The sequence below is a fragment of the Apostichopus japonicus genome, chromosome 20 (genome assembly GCF_037975245.1).
Source record: "Apostichopus japonicus isolate 1M-3 chromosome 20, ASM3797524v1, whole genome shotgun sequence".
Lineage (NCBI taxonomy): Eukaryota > Metazoa > Echinodermata > Holothuroidea > Aspidochirotida > Stichopodidae > Apostichopus > Apostichopus japonicus.
This window is the reverse complement of record NC_092580.1, coordinates 22828788-22850025: the sequence shown is the minus strand read 5'-3', so window position 1 is coordinate 22850025 and position 21238 is coordinate 22828788. Positions and strand designations below refer to the sequence as shown.

At 38.1% G+C, this 21238-nt stretch overlaps 2 protein-coding genes and 1 long non-coding RNA gene across 3 annotated transcripts; 2 read left to right on the top strand and 1 right to left on the bottom strand.

Annotated features, from left to right (window-relative positions):
• The first annotated feature begins 3273 nt into the window (after positions 1-3273).
• LOC139961529 (uncharacterized) lies at positions 3274-6569 on the top strand. The gene is made up of 3 exons (XR_011790908.1): positions 3274-3432; positions 5144-5277; positions 5903-6569. It is a non-coding gene; the product is annotated as an uncharacterized lncRNA (long non-coding RNA).
• LOC139961528 (mediator of RNA polymerase II transcription subunit 20-like) lies at positions 6563-11378 on the bottom strand. Its single transcript, XM_071960758.1, has 4 exons — positions 11222-11378; positions 10273-10406; positions 9605-9855; positions 6563-8176 (listed from the first exon to the last, which is right to left on the bottom strand). Exons 1-4 carry the CDS (start codon positions 11233-11235, stop codon positions 7976-7978), a joined length of 600 nt encoding a protein of 199 aa, XP_071816859.1. The 5' UTR covers positions 11236-11378; the 3' UTR covers positions 6563-7975.
• A 2762-nt stretch (positions 11379-14140) lies between these two features.
• Positions 14141-20998, top strand: LOC139961734 (large ribosomal subunit protein uL2m-like). Its single transcript, XM_071961172.1, has 5 exons — positions 14141-14279; positions 15381-15720; positions 17410-17658; positions 18693-18944; positions 20423-20998. Exons 2-5 carry the CDS (start codon positions 15414-15416, stop codon positions 20575-20577), a joined length of 963 nt encoding a protein of 320 aa, XP_071817273.1. The 5' UTR covers positions 14141-14279; positions 15381-15413; the 3' UTR covers positions 20578-20998.
• Positions 20999-21238: the final 240 nt, after the last annotated feature.

The window sequence follows — 21238 nt, the reverse complement described above, 5'->3', positions numbered from 1 at the left end:
CTTCGGGGACAGTCCCCGATTACATTGTGCTGTCCCCGATGAACAAGTGTCCCCGAAAATGTCCCTGATTCGTCAAAGTGTTCAGTGTATCCCACATTATTAGTAAAATAATTGTAAAAACAAAATTTAGTCAAGTGTGCAGTCGCAGAACGGAACTAACCAGTATTTCAGGTGGGCCAGTGTAAAGTGGAATATGCTAGATCGATCTAGCCTAGCACTCTTTCGTAAAGTAAGTAAATTTCATCTAAGAAAAAGCTACATTTTTGAAAATAAAATTGATTTAAAAAGTGCTTCTAAGTATCACCATTTTACATCTAAGCACATTAGGCACTTGAAAATTTTCCAAAGGGGAGGGGGACACCCCCCCTTAGACCCCTCCCCCATATCAGTCACGCAATAAATGTCCCTGATTCCATTCAGGCAAATATGGTCACCTTACTTTAAAGCACCCGAAAGCATTATCATTTGCAGATATTGCGTGCTCTCTCGTAGCGACTTAAAAGGACAAAACACATCTCAGAAATAGGACTGAATGTGTTCTCAGCCCTGTGTGATCATGGGGACTTCAGCTGCGGCGTTTGCAGATATTTGTTGCTTTCTTGAAGCCATTTTAAGACACAGAAAAAAAAAGAGGAATTCATTTTCAATGGATTGGCGAATTTCTATAATTTTCGTAAGACAAAATTACCAGTTCATCTTGGATATGTAACGTTAGGGAGAAACAGACAGAACGCTTTCTTCATTTTTGTTTAGTATATAAGACCAATTTGAGGCTAGACTTTTGGGACCGACTTGGGCAGTGGCGGAGATTTCTTGTCAGAAGTGGGGGGGTTGCAGCAGGCGCGTAGCCAGGAATTTGCCAAGGGAGGGGCGAAACTGTAGATTCGGCATTGCAAACTATCTAAGCGTAGCGCCACCAAGAGTTGGCGCGAAGCGTACAAGAAAATTTTGGCTGTAAATGCCTCCCAGATCGCCGGAAATGGCACTTCCCATGCCTTGTTAGTTGTATCTTAGCATTTTCTCTTTTGAAAATACTAGCGATATCATAAACACCTTAAAAACTTTTGTAAAAAATATGCTCAAGGGGGGGGGGGGCGGCTGCCCCCTTCGCCCCCCCCCCTTGGCTACGCGCCTGGGTTGCAGGCCATTGATGAAATAAAAAGTCATAACTGCTGGCTCACTATCTACGTGGAGCGCCACCATAAGTTGGCGCGAAGTGCACAAGAATTTTTTGGCAAATATTGCCTCCCAGATTGCAGTAAATGGCACTGCCCAGGCCTTGAAAAGCTGCATTTAACCAGGGGCGTATGCAGGATTTTCTAACCCGGGGGCGCGTATTACTATCTAAGCGGAGCGCCACCATAGGTTAGCGCGCAGCGTACAAGCAAATTTCTGGTTTTGGTACCCCCAGATCACCGGAAATGGCACTTCTCGGGCTTGAAACTGACCAACCATATGTACACTTTTGCCTGAGAACCAAGTTTTTTCCAAATACTTTTTTTCTCATCTATAACCTTTTTGAAGATTGTCACCAGTCACACATCATGTTCGACTTCATCACATATCCTGTGGATCATTGCTTTTGTAGGTGATTCTTCATCGCGGCCCACAATATCCGTCAGCCCCACTGTTCAGAATTTGAAAATTCACAATTCTCGTGAATAAATTCACTTCAAAACATACCCATAATGTTGCACAAAATATCATCTATGGACAACCGATATAGAAAAACCTCCTTCAAACCCTAACAGACGGGTCAAAATTGCACGAGTATGATGAAGTATGATGAAGAATGTTGGTTAGGGAATTTTCGAAAATTCAGACGGCTACTAAAAAATTTCGTTGAAGGAAATAAAAATACACCACATATTTCCGAAACCGAACACTACACACATCGACAGTTTTGAGCATGGGCGCAGATCAGTCTTGGATAATGGTGGGGACGCGTGTCTGTTCTATGACACTATCTAAGCGGAGCGCGACCATGGGTTCGCGCGTAGCGTACGATTTTTTTGGGCAAATATACCTCCCAGATCGCCGGAAATAACACTTCCCAGACCTAATGATGCTCCTAAACCTCCTTAAGTTTTAGATCTCATGGCTTAGAAATTTAGTTTGGAGAAATACATGGGCGTCTACAGAAGGAAAATCAGGGGACAAATAATCCAAGTAGACTTTTGTATATACGATGGGTCTGGGGTCCTCTCCCAGAAAACAAATATAGACTGCCGCAAATGCGATTTCCGTCCTATATTTAACAACTGTGGATAAAATACAATAAAATGAGAACTGCTGCATGTCATTTGCACAATGCTGGATCAAACTGCGCCAAAGTTCAATACAGGGGAACTTGAAATGCAGCTATGGTCAAGACAAATTGGTGGGGACACGGTATATCATGTCCCCGCTATTGAAAAAGTTGGTGGGGACGCGTCCCGCAGTCCTCACCAGGATCTGCGCCCATGGTTTGGAGGCTGTTTATCGTGGAACGCCATTTTCATGCTCACTGATATGATGTGATATCTGCTGTTTGCCTCACAAATTCGAATAATTTTGTCACTGTTCCTCTTTCTCTTCCCGTTTTCTTGCCGTATTTTCTACTCCATCCTTTTCTCCTTTTCTCTTTCTTCTTTTTCTTTTCCTTCCTTCACCTAGTTGAAGTTGGCAAGTGTATACAGATCCAAAGCTATTCAACAGCAACAAAACGTTATTTTGTGTATGTCTGTTGTGGGGTGAAGTTAGCGCTATGAGCTACAAGTTCCAATGCGCAAGGTGGGGGAAAGGGGCTAGAAATAATGTATGGGTCAATTCTAACTCGGTTTTCGGTCGTTAATTGTTGATGTAGCCTACCGGTAAAAGGTTGAAATGACTTTAACAATTTCAAATATAATAATTTGATTTATTATGCCATTTGGAGCACATAACATAGGCTATAACAGAACATTACTGGCAAAAACTAGGGGGGGTTGATTGTGTGGGCCAACCCCCCCTCTTCAAAAAGTGGGGGGGTTAAAACCCCCCCAACCCCCCCTGTTTCTCCGCCAGTGGACTTGGGCATCGATTTGGGACCGACCTGTTACTTTTCATAAAGTGACTTGCTATAATTGTTGACTTTTGTATTAACTTTTAAGTGTTCTCGTCTAGAAAATGAGCTTGTGGACCTCCGACCTATTTATTATCTTCTAGCCATACCGTATATGCAACCACCTTCAATGTTATTGCTTTATCTTTTCTTTTGCTTCAATCGCGCTCCATAAATGTAGATCATGCACTGTATATAGCGCACATATCTAGACATGTGCTACTATCGTGTAATGTTGCCAACGTTAATTTAATTCCACTCAGTGCAGAAATGGAGGCAGAAAGGCCCAAAACAGCGAGACCATCTGCATGGAGCGTTATAAAATCATTTTACAAAGACGAATTTAAAAGGTCTTCGACTGTTCCTTTTGAACTAACTTAACTTTAACATTATGCCAACCCAAACAGAGCATAACGAGATATTTGTCAACCTCATTTAGGCAAACAGTCGCCTAGGCTATAGACTAGTATAGGCTTACAATACATATATACGCTACAATATGCTAAGCCTAGTAATACTTAGACTTAGAATTAGATGGCGTTGGCCTAGGTTAGGCCTTCATAACACCATGGCATTGTACACATTTCCTCAAACTTGTAGTTGTACTCCGGTCGTACTGTAGAGACAACTCAGGGAATACACAACTGCACACGGTGGTAGTGTATGCTCTACTGATCTATTACTCTCATCTTCTCATCTGTCACAGAGACAGATGACATTCCTTAGTGTACATTTAACATATATAGAATACAATATATATACTTAGTATTACTTAGGATTACCTAGGCTTTGCTATTCTTAGGATTACTTACATATTGACTTTCTATCTACCCAGTATCATTGGTATAGTAACTATGAATAATAGGCTAACCTGGATAAGGCCTTGGCATCTGCCAAGAATGCGTTCAGTAGGTAATACTAATATGATTCACATCGATATACCTGACAGTACGACCATTTGTCATACAAATTCAATGTGGTTACCCATGGCATTCGGAAATATTTTTGGTTCACAGGAAATTCCATGTACTTTCCTAAATTAAACTTTTGCAATTTCAGATATTTATTTTCGGAGACTTGAAATACTTATTTAGACAATTGAACATATCTGCATTGAAAAATGTCCTGCATATGAGTTTTTCTTCTTCTCAGTCCTACTCCAGTCCTAGCAACGAATATCCTTAAAATATATAGAAATTTCAGTTTGTTTATGAAGTAGTGAATTTATTAAGTGAAACAGGTGTTTCTTCTATTATGAAATGTGCATAGGATAGCTTTCATTGTGGCTTTCACCCTTAGATGGGGGTACTAGCAAAGCCACAATGCTGTGTTACTTATTTTAATAGCACTGGGCAGTATTACACAGAAATGGTCTTGTGTTATGTTCAGTTGAAAGTGCATTCATATGAAACTAGCAACAGCACTTACAACAGTTTGCATGTACTACAGTACGAATCTTTAAGCTTAATAGAAAAAAGCAAAAATTTTCTGTGCTGATTTGGCAATTTACATTACAGCAAAGTTGGAGATAACAGATCAGGCAAATACAGTACATCTGTTGGGTAGCTCAGATCATTGTTTGAGGTCTAAGAAAAATGAACACTCATGTCTCTAGTTCCCCTGGTTTTGATTGTTCCATTTATATATTAGGGGTATTGTACTGCAAAAGAGTTGTTTCATGTTTCCCAAAATCATTTGAGAAGGACACTCTACATCCCTTATGTATTTTAATTAATTTTAAATAATGTTAGTGAAAGAATTTTACTCAATAATGCCAGTCAGGTGTTTTGTCAAAGGACAAAAACTCTTTGCTGCTGTTAAATACCCCCACAAATAAATGGAACAATCCAACTCTGGAAATAACAGACTTATCCAAAATTTGAAGAAAAACTAAAATCAGATTGGTGTGTAACAGGAGTGCTATACAGGCACACAACCAGAAGCATCCTGACTATATTTCTTAATAGTCTGACATCAGATTCAATTTGATATTCATTAAATCATGAGGGCTACTTCAAAATGGTAAATAACAAGATATTTATTACTTTTCTCTGCCAACAGGAATACTCTGAAAAACCTGGTTCTATTTGGAGTAGGGGTTTGGTTTGCTCGAGAGTTTTCCACCATCGAACTCATTGCTCCGGCGGTAGCTCCAAGTTGAGGCAGCTGCCAGTATCACAGGGGGAAATCAAAAGGTGATTACTTCATTTAAAAACCAAGTTTGAGAAAGCTTTCTAGGTTGTATTGAATGAATCTGGTTTTGTGATACTTGATTACATGACTTGCAATGTACAGTGGCTTCTGAATGTCACCCACAGAAGTTGTGTTAATAAGAATCATGGATAGGTCAGTCGGTAGTACAGGGCAAGATAATTGGTTCAGATCCCATTCTAGCCGAAAATGTCTTCCCTATTATCATGCTTTTTCAGTCGGGTGTCCCTTTGTTGGTTTACTGTATCCTCAGAGTCAGTTTGAATCTGATGCCTGTTATTAACACCCCCCCCCCCCCCCACCCCTGCCTCCACAGTTCCATGAAACATAACTTATAATGACAGCCAAATATTCCTAGAGAAAAAATGTTTTGTGTTGTACCCCCGAGTGTTACTATAATGCTGGATACTCACCCATTTACTCAAGGTTTTTTGTTCTAGCATAGAGACCTGCTTTGTTTGATCCCCTTTTAGTTTTTCCATGTTTTTTCTGACATTTCTCTTTTGCTCTACAAGTTCTATTTCCCCCCGTAACTCTACAAGATTTCACATGTCGTCATTGGAAGATTTATGTTGTTCTAAAATTTTGAGTTGTTCCGTTATTCCTCAGGCCTGGGCGTATTACTGGAAGTTGCATCCATGAGAATTGAAGGTGATTGGAACTGAAGATGGACGTGTAGCTTTGAGTTCACTCTAGAGTGTAACTGAGACCAACACAGCTTTGCTCTGAAGGTGCTCATCTTTGTGGTTATAGACAATGAGTAACTGAAGAAATTATGAGGAAGACCCATCTCCACATGATCTAGCGACTTAAATGAATTCAAGAACGACACTCTCTCCTTGTGAACTGTTTTGCAGGAAATGAAGAAAAGTTGGGGTCTCTACTTTAAGAACTTCAACATTCCCATTAATGATCGTGTAATGTTAGAAGGATGAACATTTCTGTTTGCCTGAGTTAATGTTGGTGGGTTGGGGAGGGGGGGGGGAATCATGTGGGTGATGTTGGAGGGGAAGATGTTAAGAACACAATCTCTTGAAAGCAGATGACTTTCATATTGAAATAATAAGTTTCTTCCATTACTTATGATCCATTGATGTACTTTGGCTTTACGTACCTAGGATAACAGTTTTCACTGTTGTGCAGATATTTCTTTATAAGTAAAACTGTATTTGCAATCATGGTGGAAAGCAGTAGATTTTGCTGTAATGGTTGAACAGATAAATCAGCTAATTGTTTACCAGAAATAAATAAATTGATACCAAGAACAAATTAGAAATAGTCTTCAGATTTTATTTTCTTGTCAAACATTAGCTAAGAAAATGTGATGAATTATTCCATGTATCGGCTCAACTGGTGTAAATTGAGTCATCCAAATAACTTCAAAGCGAAAGCAGAGTAATTTGGGGTAAGACACATATTTGATAAAATGAAGTTGGATATTCTTCTGTCCTGCAAATTCTACAGTTATATCTAAAGAGACATAAGAAACCAAAGGTTACATCCCCTATGAAACAGGTTCTTAATAGGCAGCTTGCAGGCAAAACTCTGTCAGCCAAGAAAAGGAAAAACAATCTGGCTCTAATTGGGTTTGCAGACCTGCAAGTCCTTGAGCACCCTACCATGCATACAGCTGAATCTTGGTGAAGTCACTAGACCAGAACTAGTGGGAGAAAACACATGCTGGCTTGGAATAACAAAATTAGTTCTTGCAAAGAAAGTCTAAGTATGATTTGAAATGCAGGATACGAGCATTTAACCTGTCAGACCACACTGAACATGTCTAGGGAACTGTCTATGATTCTTCTACTGCTCTGGTTATTGATATAATTAAATCAAGATTTGGCAATTGGTAACCTAGTTCTAGCAGATATTTGATTGAAATTGTAAGAACATACTACAAAAGAACACATAGTATTAATATACATAGTACATTGACACCGTGGATAAGAAATTCATCATCCAAATGGACTATATTTTTCACAAGATATATAACCAACTTTCAATGTTCTTTAAATTAAATGAGAAAATGAAATTGTCCAGAGTCTGTACGTCCCTCTATGGTGCATGTGACTTTTGAATTGTGATCAACCTTCTACTGCAGTCACTGGTTTTAAATCAAGGTAGAATCTTTGAAACTGACAGCCATTCATGATGTGTTATTATACCCAGTCAGGGTTCCTCTACAGCTATCAACAGCTGCATACTTAAAAATTGATTACACATGAAAAAGGACCCTGAATAAGTGGCATCACACTCTGGTAATCTGTCAGTTACCAAGCTTTTAAGAAGTGTCCTGTGTATCTCTACTCTGAATATTCTCCATCTCCAGCAGTTTGCGTATAGATCCATGAAAGTGTCACTCTGTCTACTCTCTGTTGTGACTTGTTCCCACACTTGTAGTATGAGGGCAAATGTTATGAGTAAAAGGTACCAAGTTTAAACCCATAGGTAAAAAGTACATAATTGTCACTTTTGCTGAGTGCAAGTACGACTACAAACCTAAAAATGCCAAACAGAAAAAACGGTGCTTCAGTATGAGTACAGACTCGGGTTACTAGAAGTCTGCTTGTTTGTGATTTCCACTTTCATGACATTTTGCCAACTCTCGGCTGTCCTCCTCTTTAACCCACAATTAGATGTGTGGATTTGTTAAATGTTTTCTAAAGGAAGGTACCGCTACCATCACCTTGGGGTTACTTGCTTCCTGAATTGATTGAACTGGTCAAGATACTGATGTATTGTATCCAATGGTTGGTAATTGTCCGGTTTGTTGGTAAAAGTGCTGGGAACTTTCAGTACAAAGACATTTCCAAGAAAACCCTGCATGAATTCTGTGAGGAGTACCCAGCAATCTTGAATGATTACACATGGCGTATACTCCACCTTTAAGATAAAATAAATGTGAGATCGTCAGTCATGAAAATGAAACAAATCTGGTAAATTGTAACGGAAATCGATCATAGAAAGACGAATAGTAAAGGCTAGACAAAATCACCGAGGGATAACCATTGTGACATTTCATTGAAGAAAAGAGAATAACAGTTGAAAGTGAGTTCAATTTGAAAATGAGTTTAATACTACATGTTTTAATAAACACTGCCCAAATACTACATGCTTAATTAGTCGAACAGCAATATAGAGAATTCCCATAAAATTTTATAATTAAAGCAACAAAATCTGAAACATTTAGGGACCAAAAAAATACACAAAATGACAATACTTCCTTAGTTTGTCTTGCCTTATTCTTGGAGACATATATTACAAGAAATGGAAGATTAAGTTATTGCAACATACAATTTGGTATAAATAATTTCCACGATTGGTCTGCCAAGTACTCTCTCTCTCGCATTGGTACCACAAACATAACTACATCAACAAAAGTGCGGAATCTGGGTACAATATTTGATGCCAATATGTCATTAAATGATCACATTACCTTAATGTCTCGAAATGCTGCATTTCATCTTCGCAACCTTGGTCTTATTAGGAATACCTTACACAGAATGCTACAGAACAACTAGTGCATGCATACGTCACATCACGCGTTGACATGGGAAATTCATTCCTTTACGGTCTACCAGAAATACAAATCAACCGTCTTGCAAGACTACAGAACATTGCTGCACGAATGGTCACCCGTTCCAAGCCAAGGGAATATGTTGCACATATTCTGAGAGAATTACACTGGCTCCCGATCAAAGACCGAATTATTTTTAAAATATTGATTTTCACATATCGCTATTTTGTTGGGACTTCGCCATTCTATTTTTCAGAACTTCTGCAACTATATCACGCAAATCGTAGTTTCATGAGATCACACAATAAATGTCAAATCGATCATGGGGCTTAAGAGCTTTTGCTGCTGCTGTCCCTTGTCTGTGGAAAACAGCCTTCCAGATCATGTAAAACACAGTCCATCTCTTGCTTCTTTTAAACGATCTCTCAAGACTCATCTGATGAAAAATGTTTAATTAATTGTTCATTGTTGCCTATTTTTGCTTGCATTTTTGTCTTGTACTATGTTTACTGTTATTTGTTTTGCTGTCGCACTGTTTGTGTCACTGCGCCATGAGCGTCTTTTTTGACGGATACCGGCGCATTATAAATGTCTATTATTATTATTATAGTAAGTGTTAATTGGCCTGTTTTGCATACAATTAGGACAGAGAAAAGGCTGTCATAAAATTACAGTGACATTGCTTTGCATCAGTGCTGTTGAAAGACACAACATTGATCTTTAAGCATTAATAAAGGATTTTTTCATTACAGCCATGTTTTGCCTGGCAATCAGGCCACATTAATGACACTCACCTCAACGAGAATACCTCTGTTCGATGATCCAATGGACACAATGCCTACTTTGACTATAAAATCTGCCAGCTGATATTTCTTGCCTTTCGATTCGATTCTACTGGACATTTTGGTGGAGTAAAACCCTTTTAGCTTCTGAAGTATGGCATCAAATCCAGTATCGCTAACTAGGCTGATATTTGTATCTGTTATCGAGAAACTTGACGTTGGATATTCACTGTTGTGTAAGACATTGATACATTTCTGAGAGTCTACAATGAGAAAAAAAATCATACCTTAGTAAAAATCTTCGAAAAAAAATTTCTTACAGAAATACTAAACCGTGCTATCTGTTGTTAGTTACAAGATGTAATATATTCACAATTAAAAGTAACCTAGTACATAAAGTTTGTGCTGCACATAAAGTTCAATATACCATGCATTCCACTGGGAATAATTTCCTGAGAGTGAATAGAAACTAATCAGCAGATGAGCCCTGACTTTTGTCAACTAAAGACATCTCTTGTGTCTTCCTTGCATGTTCCCCATTCTTGAACCTTATCAGATAGTACAGGTACCACACCTTTTTCAGAACATAGGACATTGCTCTCAAAGTTCTGTATTTTTCAGAATTTCAAATTAAATGGTTCTTGTCATATCATTCATGACAGCATTTCATGTTCGATTACCTGCAGCATAGAATGTATCGCAGTCAACTGTGAACGTTCCCGTTTTTACCGCTCCCATAAATTCAGCTTTCTTCGTCAAGAAGTCGACAGTTTGTTGCATACTCTTCCCGTCTGCAACAGGCCATTGTGTAAGACTGCAATAAGAAAAATTTGGAAATGTGTTTGAAAATTGTTCTGTTGATGAAACAAGCAAATGATTTATATCATTCACAAAGCTTCCGTCAACTTCACGTTGTATTCAATGACTTTTGCTTATTGCTACTATTAAGCAAATGAATGTTCTTGCTACAAAACCTTCATTTTCATTCGTGAATCGTGATGCTTCATATGTGTACATATATGTAGCCAATTTTCAGTCAGATTTTTAGGTCAATATACTTTCTCAATATACTTTCTCAAACAGAAATCTTAATTCATCAATTAATAAACCAGGATTACCCCTGGACAGATGCTCTAAAGGAATAGCAGGATTATTGGCCAAGTAGGCCTAATAAGCCAATAGACTGCCAACTGATTTGGATAAAACAGGATGATCAATCAATAAGGTTTATCATTATCAGTTGAATATCCAGTTAAAGTTAAGGCTGACCTGATCTGTCAGGTAGTCATTGAATAACATGACTGCACCTCCCACATACATGAAAACCTAACGGTTCCATTCTTTGTGCGGCTTTTTGGTGTTTTGTTAGTTCATAACCCATCCAGTGCGTTTCACAACACAATACTTTAAAACTAAGTGGTGTTGTATGTAACTACTGTATTATCGCAAAACCGGTAATAGTTACGGGACACCATAGCGCCATTAGTTATATTTGGGTTGTTCATTTTGTACTACTGTAGAATACATAACTTAAAAGCTACATTGAGCTAGCGGTTCACGTAATTTACACAACCTTCAGTTCCTTCAAATCCATTGTCAAAGAAATAGCAAGATTTAAGTAGGTTTTACCATGTAACTCCCATTTTACTCGGTAATGCTTTGAGGTAGTCGCGCTCGGAGCTGTGGCTCGGAGTCGGAAACAAATAACGAGAGCCTTTTCATTGAATTGAAAACCGCAGTATGGAACGCCAAAGGACTTCAATTGGCGTTGCTACCCTAAACAGGAGGTGCTACTACTAAACAGGACGTGCTACTACCCTAAACAGGAGGTGCTACTACCCTAAACAAGAGGTGCTACTACCCTTTCAAAAGGCGGTACTACTACTCTAAACAGGAGATGTTACTATCCTAAACAGGGGTTGATACTACTCTAAGGTGACCATATTTTCCTGACTGGAATCAGGGACATTTATTGCGTGACTGATATGGGGGAGGGGTCTAAGGGTGTCCCCTCCCCTTTGGAAATTTGTCAAGTGCCTAAGGTGCTTAGATGTAAAATGGTGATACTTAGAAGCACTTTTTAAATCAATTTTATTTTCAAAAATGTATAGCTTTTTCTTAGATGAAATTTACTTACTTTACGAAAGAGTAATAGGCTAGATCGATCTGAAATATATTTTAAGAGTACGTGTTTCCACTTTACACTGGCCCACCTGAAATACTGGTTAGTTCCGTTCTGCGACTGCACACTCGACTAAGTTTTGTCTTTACAATTATTTGACTAATAATGTGGGATATTTTCTAAATTCCTGAAAAAGAGCCTTTAAAATATGTTTTTATAACGTTAAATGTGGTGTTATAAAAACTTCGGCATAACGTTTTTATGAGATATTAATGTTATATTAATGTTTTACCGAAAAAATGCTATAGCACCTCGAGTTTAGAGTAGTAGCACCACTGTTAAGGGTAGTAGCACCTGAGTTTAGAGTAGTAGCACCTCGAGTTTAGGGTAGTAGCACCCTTGGACGTAGCCAGGGGGGGGGGGGAGCAGTGCGCTTCTCATAAATAATTATTACACTGCTAATACTCTGCGATAACGATATTTGTTTTTAGGCCGTATCACGTACGATTGCTAGCTTAGCTTCATAACATGCTGTTCGTGCAACAACTTATGAAGAATCATAGAAAGGATGAGAACGCACGTTGTCGTCGTCGTTGTGCATGCGGTTCGTGACACTCCATGGAGTGCTGCACATCTGGCTGTCTTAAAAAATATGAAAGTTTATATTGTCCATCAGTCAGGGGCGTATCCAGGATTTTCCAATAGGGGGGGCGCCAGGCATGAATGATCGCCGTCCTAGGGGATGGGTCTAAGGGGAGGGGTGTACAATTTTTGCTTTCAAAGAAGGGCTGAAATGCAAAATGGTGTCATATGCATGGGCGGCGATCCGTACTTCCGAGTGGGGGGGGGGGGGGATATGACCTTGTTGACTATCTAAGCGTAGCGCCACCATTGGTTGGCGCGAAGCGTACAAGGAAATTTTGGGATTAACAAACCCTCTAGATGGCCGGAAACGGCACTTCCCGATGTTTCCAAGCGGCATATACCCAACTTTAACATAGGGATGTCATGTCCGAAATATCTCATAATCAGGATCCAAAATACTTTTTTTTTTTAATTTCGGGTGTTATTTTGGGAAAATTGCCCCTGTCAATCTTGTTTCAGGCGCAACGTTAGAATGTTCGAGAGCTCTGTTATATTATTCGATGAAGAAAATGGCCTCATGCAGGCTATTATAGGTTATACACATGCAATACACAATTACACATAGTTACATTCCTAGGTACCGATTGCTAGGGCATCCAGGTGAAACGTGTATTAAGCATTACCCTGGTTACATGAGATTCTCAGCTGTTCGAGGGAACATGTACGTGTGTAGGCCTACTATAGGGCCTATATGAATACTATGAGGGTGCATATATGTACTATATCAATACCGTGGGCGCAATAATACATTTTGTTGTTATAGGGCCAATGAAGCCTACAGTCAACTATTTTTGCTTTATAAAGACGCTTTATTTGAAAGATCGCACTGCGTTTATGGTAGGCGAGAAATGAAGCTAAAAAAGAGCCGTACATTAACGAAGATGCATAAATGTAGGCATGAAAATATTCTTATCCCTGGCATTTGGTGGGGGGGGGGGGATATGGTGCATTACATCCCCTCCACCCATTTTCATGGGGGGATATATCCCCCCTCCACCCAGGATCGCCGCCCATGGCCATATGTGATCCATTTTTCGACCTTAATAATAAGCAACATTTCCAGTAAATATGGACACAAAATGCACAATTTAGTATGGCTGGCATGTCATTTAGTGTTTATAGTGATAATACAAACACAATTACCATCTATGTTTCTAAAACTATTATGCCGCCGAACTTCGCCAGAACCTTTTTTTGGCAAACAAAAAATAAAGCATACGGGAGGGGGGGGGGGGGTTGAGCGATCACCGACATCTCACATAAAGGTCGTCATCAATTTTTTTTTTTTTTTTTTTTTTTTGGCTAAACTTTTTTTTTTTTTTTGGTGACGGCCAATAGGGGGGGGGGGCGCGCGCCTGTTGCGCCCCCCTGGATACGCCCCTGCATCAGTTAAGTTCGTCAAATGTAATAAAGTCCAGACATGGGACAATAAACAAAAATCATCTTACTGGAAAAATTGTAAAAGAGCACTATGTTTGTCTTTCTTATATAATATGTAAAAGAACATGTAAAAGAATTCAAACAGGAAACAAAAGCTGCTGATAATATGATATAATATGATGATGATGTAACTGGCAAAAAATTGCACCAGATCGCATTTAAGGACCTTCAATTGTTCAACACCCCTCCACTAACACCCCTTCCCCATATCAATCGCAAAATGTGCCCCCCCCCCCCTTGAAAATTCATGGCTACGTCGCTGGTAGCACCTCCTGTTGAGGGTTGCAACGCCACCTTTGTTCCTTTTGGCGTTCCATACCGCAGTGACCAAAAATGGACAATGGAAAAGCTAGACTTACGTTACAGTAGCTAGATTTCTTACGGTCGTTATCGTTCCTTGATTCCTCTGGCCGTCTCATCAAGGATCGTACGAAGTATCCGCAGTCGTTGGGAGGAACAACACTTTGTTATGAATAAAAGGTAATCAGCATATGAAAAATCAGCCAAGGCTTAAGGGCACGGCATTTTTTTTATGGCAGAGATTTCATTGGTACTCGCTAATATGATGAAATGTCGTGGTTCGAAGTCACATTTTTATATCATTGATACCATTTCCACGAATTGCTTCAGCCTTCAAAAAATCAAGGACATAAGTTTTAAAGACACCTACATAACTAAATTGAGTAAAGGATGTGAAGTGTCATTATCAAAATAATTCGAGAACCGCAAACAAATTTGTTGCTGTCAACTACCCCTAAAATATGAAAAAAAAACGATCCACCTGGGAAATAAACTTCATCCTTAAGTTGGCCGGGTGACAAAAATATGTGTTTAGAATACAGACAGAATCAAAAATTAAATATTTCATCTGATTGTAACATGCTCACCAATGAAGAAACCAAAATATTATTAAGTACTCTCCAACAAGCATAACAAAAAACAAAGAGAAATTAAGGGAAAGAATCAACAGTTTTAGGCCCACTGCACATCTCACCACCACTGTCCCTCCCCACACACCCACCTCGATCCTGCCCAGAAGCCTTCTCATTTGAAAACATGCAGAAGATGTATTCAAGCCTATACATATCTATGAACTTCAGTAGTAATGTGCACATGAAATGGTTACAGGCCACGAGACGGAAGGTCCGCGAGACCGAAACTATTACTAGGCCCCGTGAGACCGAAACTCTTACTAGGTCTATAATAGTGGTAAGAAATATATTACTAAATATATTACGGTAATATTACGTTGGTAAAGTGCGTAATTAAAAAGAATTTACAGCCATTCCTTTTCATAGTGGATACCAGTGACTTTCGCAAGGGGGCTGGGGCAGCTTGCATTTATACTAGGCCTCCACCAGTGGCTTAACCAGAGGGTGTTGCAGTGGCTGAAAGCCCTCGCTCTCAAAAGTCTCACCAACGCTGACCTCGCATGTCTCGCGAACCATTGGTACTCGGAAATTCGGTCTAGTGGACCTTCGGTCTTGCGGACCTTTGGTCTCGTGGAATTCCCCCAATGAAATGAGACTGTAAATTATGTAATATCCTTTATTTGAGTGGTTCTCTGCTTTTTCTTTATAGCTGTCTCTACTTGTTAAAATAGAAACAGAAGAAATGGCCCTCCAAGGTGTCAGACTGCTTTTCCAGAAACTAACCATTACCAGGAGTGTACCAAAGCTAGTTGAAAATGCTAGGGGCTTGTCTGTGCTATCATCCACTGTTCAGAAGTATGGCATTTATAATGGTAGACTCCCAATCGTATGTTCAGCTTCCAAGCAGAAGACCATTAGTTCTCGCTACCAGGAAGTACACAGCAGTGCAGTCTTCCAAATGCCTGGTGTAGTGAAACCTTGGCAGTTAACCAAATATACCATCAGACCTATTCCCATGCGCAGAGATGGAGGACGAGATCCTCTTACAGGTAAGTGACAGACTTTGATGATGTTTCATTCTTTTTTTGCTGTATGTTAAAAACAATTTGTGATGGTGACAAAAGACAACAGAATCAGTCATTTTTTAGATTCTTATCCATATCATATTCACATTACGTTCTTCAAGTTTAATTCAATTATCTTCTGCAGCCAATTGACGTTTAGCTGAAAGCTGAGTGTAATATGAAACGTATTATTTTGTGCAAAAATGACAGAGAGAGAGAGAGATTGACAGACTGTTAGGTGTACAGTAATCTACCATCTCATCCAAAGAATACATTCTTATATTCCAACAGCATAAATGAGTACTCTTGGTACGTAAGTCTTGGCACAAGTTGTCAGCTCACCCTAGGTATATATTTTTTTTTACACAAGATACTATTAAGTTGAAAGGCTGACAGGTCTTCTCGTCATTTTGACACTTTGAAGGTTGTTCTGCATTTCATTATCTTGGTAATTCTCTAAATATACTACTGCTCAAAGATTAGGTTTTAGAGTTAAAGTGAACACTGCTGCCAACCTTGACTATCATGCTCTAAGCTGTGGGCAATTTATATGGATTGTAATGCATTTGGATAAAAATAATAGTTCTTATATAGAGCAACTTACAATAAAGTCTCGCCGCGCTGTACAAAAGAAAGTGAAAGATATGTACACAAAATACAATAAGAGTAAACATAACAATTATAACAATGAAAACAGTTGTGTCTTCAAAACAGCTTTGAACATCTACACACACACGACATTCTTTATGTTGAGTGGGAGTTTATTCCAAAGGAGGGTTGAGGACTACTGGAAAGATTGCTCGCCATAAGATTTAGTGGACACAGGGTCCATAGAGAGCAATGATTGGGTGCTAGAGCGCAGACGGCGAGTTGGGGTATAACTTTGAACAAGTTCACCCAAGTAGTGTGGCGCAATACCATGAATACATTTAAAGGTTAACAGGAGTACCTTGTAATCAATATGCAGTTCGACAGGTAGCCAATGAAGGTCATGAAGTATTGGGGTGATGTGAGAGACAGGGCTACTGTAGTGCGAGTGATCAGCCCGGCTGGATGCATTTCAGCTAAAAAAAGTCTCTTTGTCTGGTCTGTTAAATCCTTTGTCTTATTAGTCCTGCAGTATGGGACTATAGGCATTTAAAAAAAAAAACATTCATCAGTTTTCTATAAATTTGTTATAAAAGGATTGCTTCATTCATTTCAGACCAATCGAAGGTAGCTATCACATGTGATAACAGGTTACAGTTCATTGCAGTGGCTTTAGGTTTCTGTGGAGAGCTCCTCAAAAGCAACAAAAGGAATTATCGACTTTAAAATCTATAACTTTTGTATTTGCAATTGATAATTTTGCACTGCCTTATAAGTTTGTGATGAACAAATTGCATTAGTTGATATCCTTTGGATTTTTGGTCACTTAGATCACACAAAAAGAATAGAGCTCAACCAAAGTTAAATGGAAATATTATCTTGAAACAAACGAAACAAATATGTCACATGAACTTCACTTCAGAAATGTTCTATTTTGTCAGAGAACAACATGGCATTAAAAAAAACTAAAATTATTCATAAGCTCATCCTATCAATATATTTCAGCTTGGGAAGCCTGAATAAGGGAAGTGTCATTGTTCTTTAGTAGTGTCCTGTTGTCTCAGGTTTGTTTCATTTTCTTTGAAGGTCGTATCACGTACAAAAGGAGAGGAGGTGGTCACAAACGAAACTTCAGAATGATAGATTGGCATAGAATTGGTCCAGCTGATGGACCACCCTACGAAGAGAAGGTCCTTGCGATATTGTATGACCCTAACCGGTCAGCACGCATTGCACTTGTTGCTGGAGGAAACAAGAAGAGGTACATATTGGCCACTATGAATATGCAAGAGGGAGACATCATTAAAACATCAGCCAAGATTGGCAGGATGACAGGTATGCTGAATACTACATGTGTATATATGTACTTTAGGTTTAAGTACTATAATTGTATACAAATAAGTTCCTATAGTGTATAAAGTAATATGAGTGTATAAGTGCTATTAGTGTACTGTATATAAGTACTTTTTAGTGTATATAAGTTCTATAAGTGTATATCAGTACTATAAGTGTATATCAGTACTATAAGTGTATATCAGTACTATAAGTGTATATTAATACTATTAGTGTGTATATAAGTACTATAACCGTACATCAGTATAACTAAGTGTATATCAGTACTATAAATGTATATCAGTACTTAAAGTGTATATAAGTAATATTAGTGTATATAAGTAATATAAGTGTGTTTAAGTAATATAAGTGTATATAAGTAATATAAGATGTATAAGTATAATTAAGTAATATAAGTTTGCATACGTTCTATAAGTGCATATAAGTACTATAACATTTGTTGTTTAGTTGTGAGTGTGACAATGACAAGCTTCTTTGTACCAAGTAAAGAAAACAAGTTCATTGTATGGTATTGTTAATAATTATAGTCATCTCACCAGTGGCAATACCAAATTTCTCCATGAGCAAAAGAAGGAGGTTGATGGACAGAAACAGTTTTTCTTTTATACAGGCTGGCAACTGTTTTTTTTCCTGTTTATTGCAATAGATTTCTTAGAGCCCTTCAGGGTGTATTTTGCAGAAACCCTGTGTGTTGTCATGAGGATATTATGAAAGTTGTAAAGGAATCCATCTGGTGTGTGAAAGTGACAAAGAAGAGGCCCATGGTGCTTTGGCACAACTGCTTGAAATGACAAAGCTCAAATCTTCAGTTAAAATGAAATAAAATAAGAAAACATGTCCATAAGAAGTTGTTAAACACCGATTGCTGAAGACAGTTCATTTTCTTGTGAACAGTTCATTTTTGGTTTATGATTTTCTTCATGGTATGTGAAGGTTTTAGGAAAGTTTAAAAAAAAAAACAGTGGGTAGCCAAAACATCTCCTATTAACCTCTCTTCCTGGGCTCGTCTTTTCTAGTTATTGCTAATGAAGGCGATGCATATCCTGTAGGTGCTTATCCGATTGGAGCATTAGTCCACAATCTGGAGAGAATACCAGCCGAGGGGTCCAGGCTTGCCCATGCCGCAGGGACCTGTGCGCAGATCCTCAGAAAGGCCGGGGGTCAGGTGATCCTTCAGTTACCCTCCAAGAGACAAATAAGTGTCAGTGAGAAGTGTATGGCTACTTTTGGAAGATTGTCAAATGAAGAACACAACAAAAGGATATTGGGTAAATGTTTCTTTCTTCTTCTACCTAGCATAGCAAAATTAATACCTTGTGCTGGTGGTTGCAACCAGTATGCGCTCCTCTTACATTCAAATGGATTGGGAATTTAGGCTAGACTCCGTTTATTGAATCGTTTTGGCACCAGGGAGGGATTTGTGGGATGTAATTTTCTGTACTCTTCTACACAGAGAGTTGCAGCAGTGAATTTGTATACTTACTCACTCAAGCCCGCCCCTCTTGATCTCATAGAAACTTCTGCATTCAGAGGAAACCATCCCTTAAAAGTTGCTATATTGTGTTGAAGAACTGAAGAAATATCCTTTCATTGTCTTTTTCAAATTTGGCCAATCATTGAGAGCCCTGACACATATATATTAGTGAGATCGTTATCACTGTCAATCAAGCAATATTACAAATTACCAGATCATATTTTACTGTCCTCATCTAAAATTGATCCACTTTAATTAAAAGAGGAAAAATCCGAGATAAAATAATCTCCCCAAAATACAGAAAGTACATCGGGAGACACAATTGCAGCTGGTGTTTGCCTCTATAATGTGATAACTACCAAAATAGTGTGATTCTTATAGAGCTCACTGTCCTGTTTCTGCAGAACAGGAAAATATATTATACATCTTTGAGAATAGCCTAAAATTCTGAAAATTTAATTATGTGATATGTGTCTTTTATGTAAAGTATTCCACCTGGTTCACACAGTATCATACAATAACATTGTATCATAATAATATAATATAAAACAAATACAATAATATTGTTGCATGTAGTATGACCTGTTTCACATAGTATCCTACAATAATATTGTATCATAATAAAATAATATATATCTAATTTAATATAATATAAAACATCCACAATAATATTGTTGCAAATATTACTACCCGTTTCACATAGTATTATGCAACGATATTTTGCCATAATAATATAACATAAAAGGCCCACAATATTATCGTTGCATATAGTATTACCTGTTTCACGTATTACATCATACAATATTATTGTATAATAATTATATAATATAAATATCCACAATAAATAATTGTGCACACTGCATATAGTATTACATAGTCCAATGACATATTACAATAACAATTATATTGTTAATTTCTTTATATTACAGTACATTAGTATTGAATACTACCATGTGAATTGACTGAGTATATGTAGCTTTTATTTGACTTTTTATTCGAGTTTCTGAGTTGTTTTTTTTTATTTCGACAGGAGGCAAATAAGCACAACAATATGGAAATTTAGGGTGTGACAACATTTATGCAATATATAAGTGGGATTGTTACTCAACCAGTACTTGAAAGTTGAATGTGCATTACGAAAGTGTCTTCTTATTTTCAAATGTAATATTTTCATTTTTTTTTTAATTTTCAAATGTAATATCGTAGGAAAAGAAATAACCGATAATAAGAAGCTGCTCTATGAGCCCTATGTCTTGTTCTTTTGCAATCCAGGTAAGGCTGGCAGGAGCAGATGGTTAGGCATTCGTCCAAAGAGCGGACTTTACCAAAAGAAAGGCGGATGGGCAGGAAGGAAAATAAAACCATTACCTCCGATGAAGATATATTTAGATCCAAAGGCGAAAGGAACAAGGATAGATGATGTATGACAACACTTCTCAGCTAATGATCTCGGGGGCAGTCTTCTATACCTGAATAAGCTGTTACAGTTTTGTTACTTCATGAAGTTAACAGGCTGTTGGAAAGGTTAAGAGATCTGAGTCGCAAAGTGTAATGATAGCTAACAATGAACAGTGCTGTGTTCTCAATTAAACATGAACCCTCAAATATTGTCATTGACCGCTATGATAAAGATACATACCTTCAAATCTCCCCTCGAAAAAAGCAACTTGATAAACGTTACAGGTTTAAGATCTTAAAGATTAGAAGTTGACTGTCATTGACACTTGGTCTAATGTGGATGTCATAGTGGTAGCAAGGGAATAAAATATCTACATACCAAACTTGTATCATGAGTACAATTAGAATTTGCCTTTGATCAAGGAATTGAACAGCAAGATTGCTCTGGAATAAACTCTAAAAATAACCAGGGTATGTGTGGTGTATGATGTGATGTCTCAACAAATATGAGGGGTACTGGGCACTAAGATTTGAGGAACATATGTATGGAATTTTAGAAACTGTTAGGGGAAATAAACAGACTTATCAAGAAATTGAACAGGTACAGAGCTCTCAGGAACAAAGAACAGTGATAGGGTGGGGCCTGACTGGACATGTTAAATAAAGTTGTGATGGGAACAGAGTTATGAA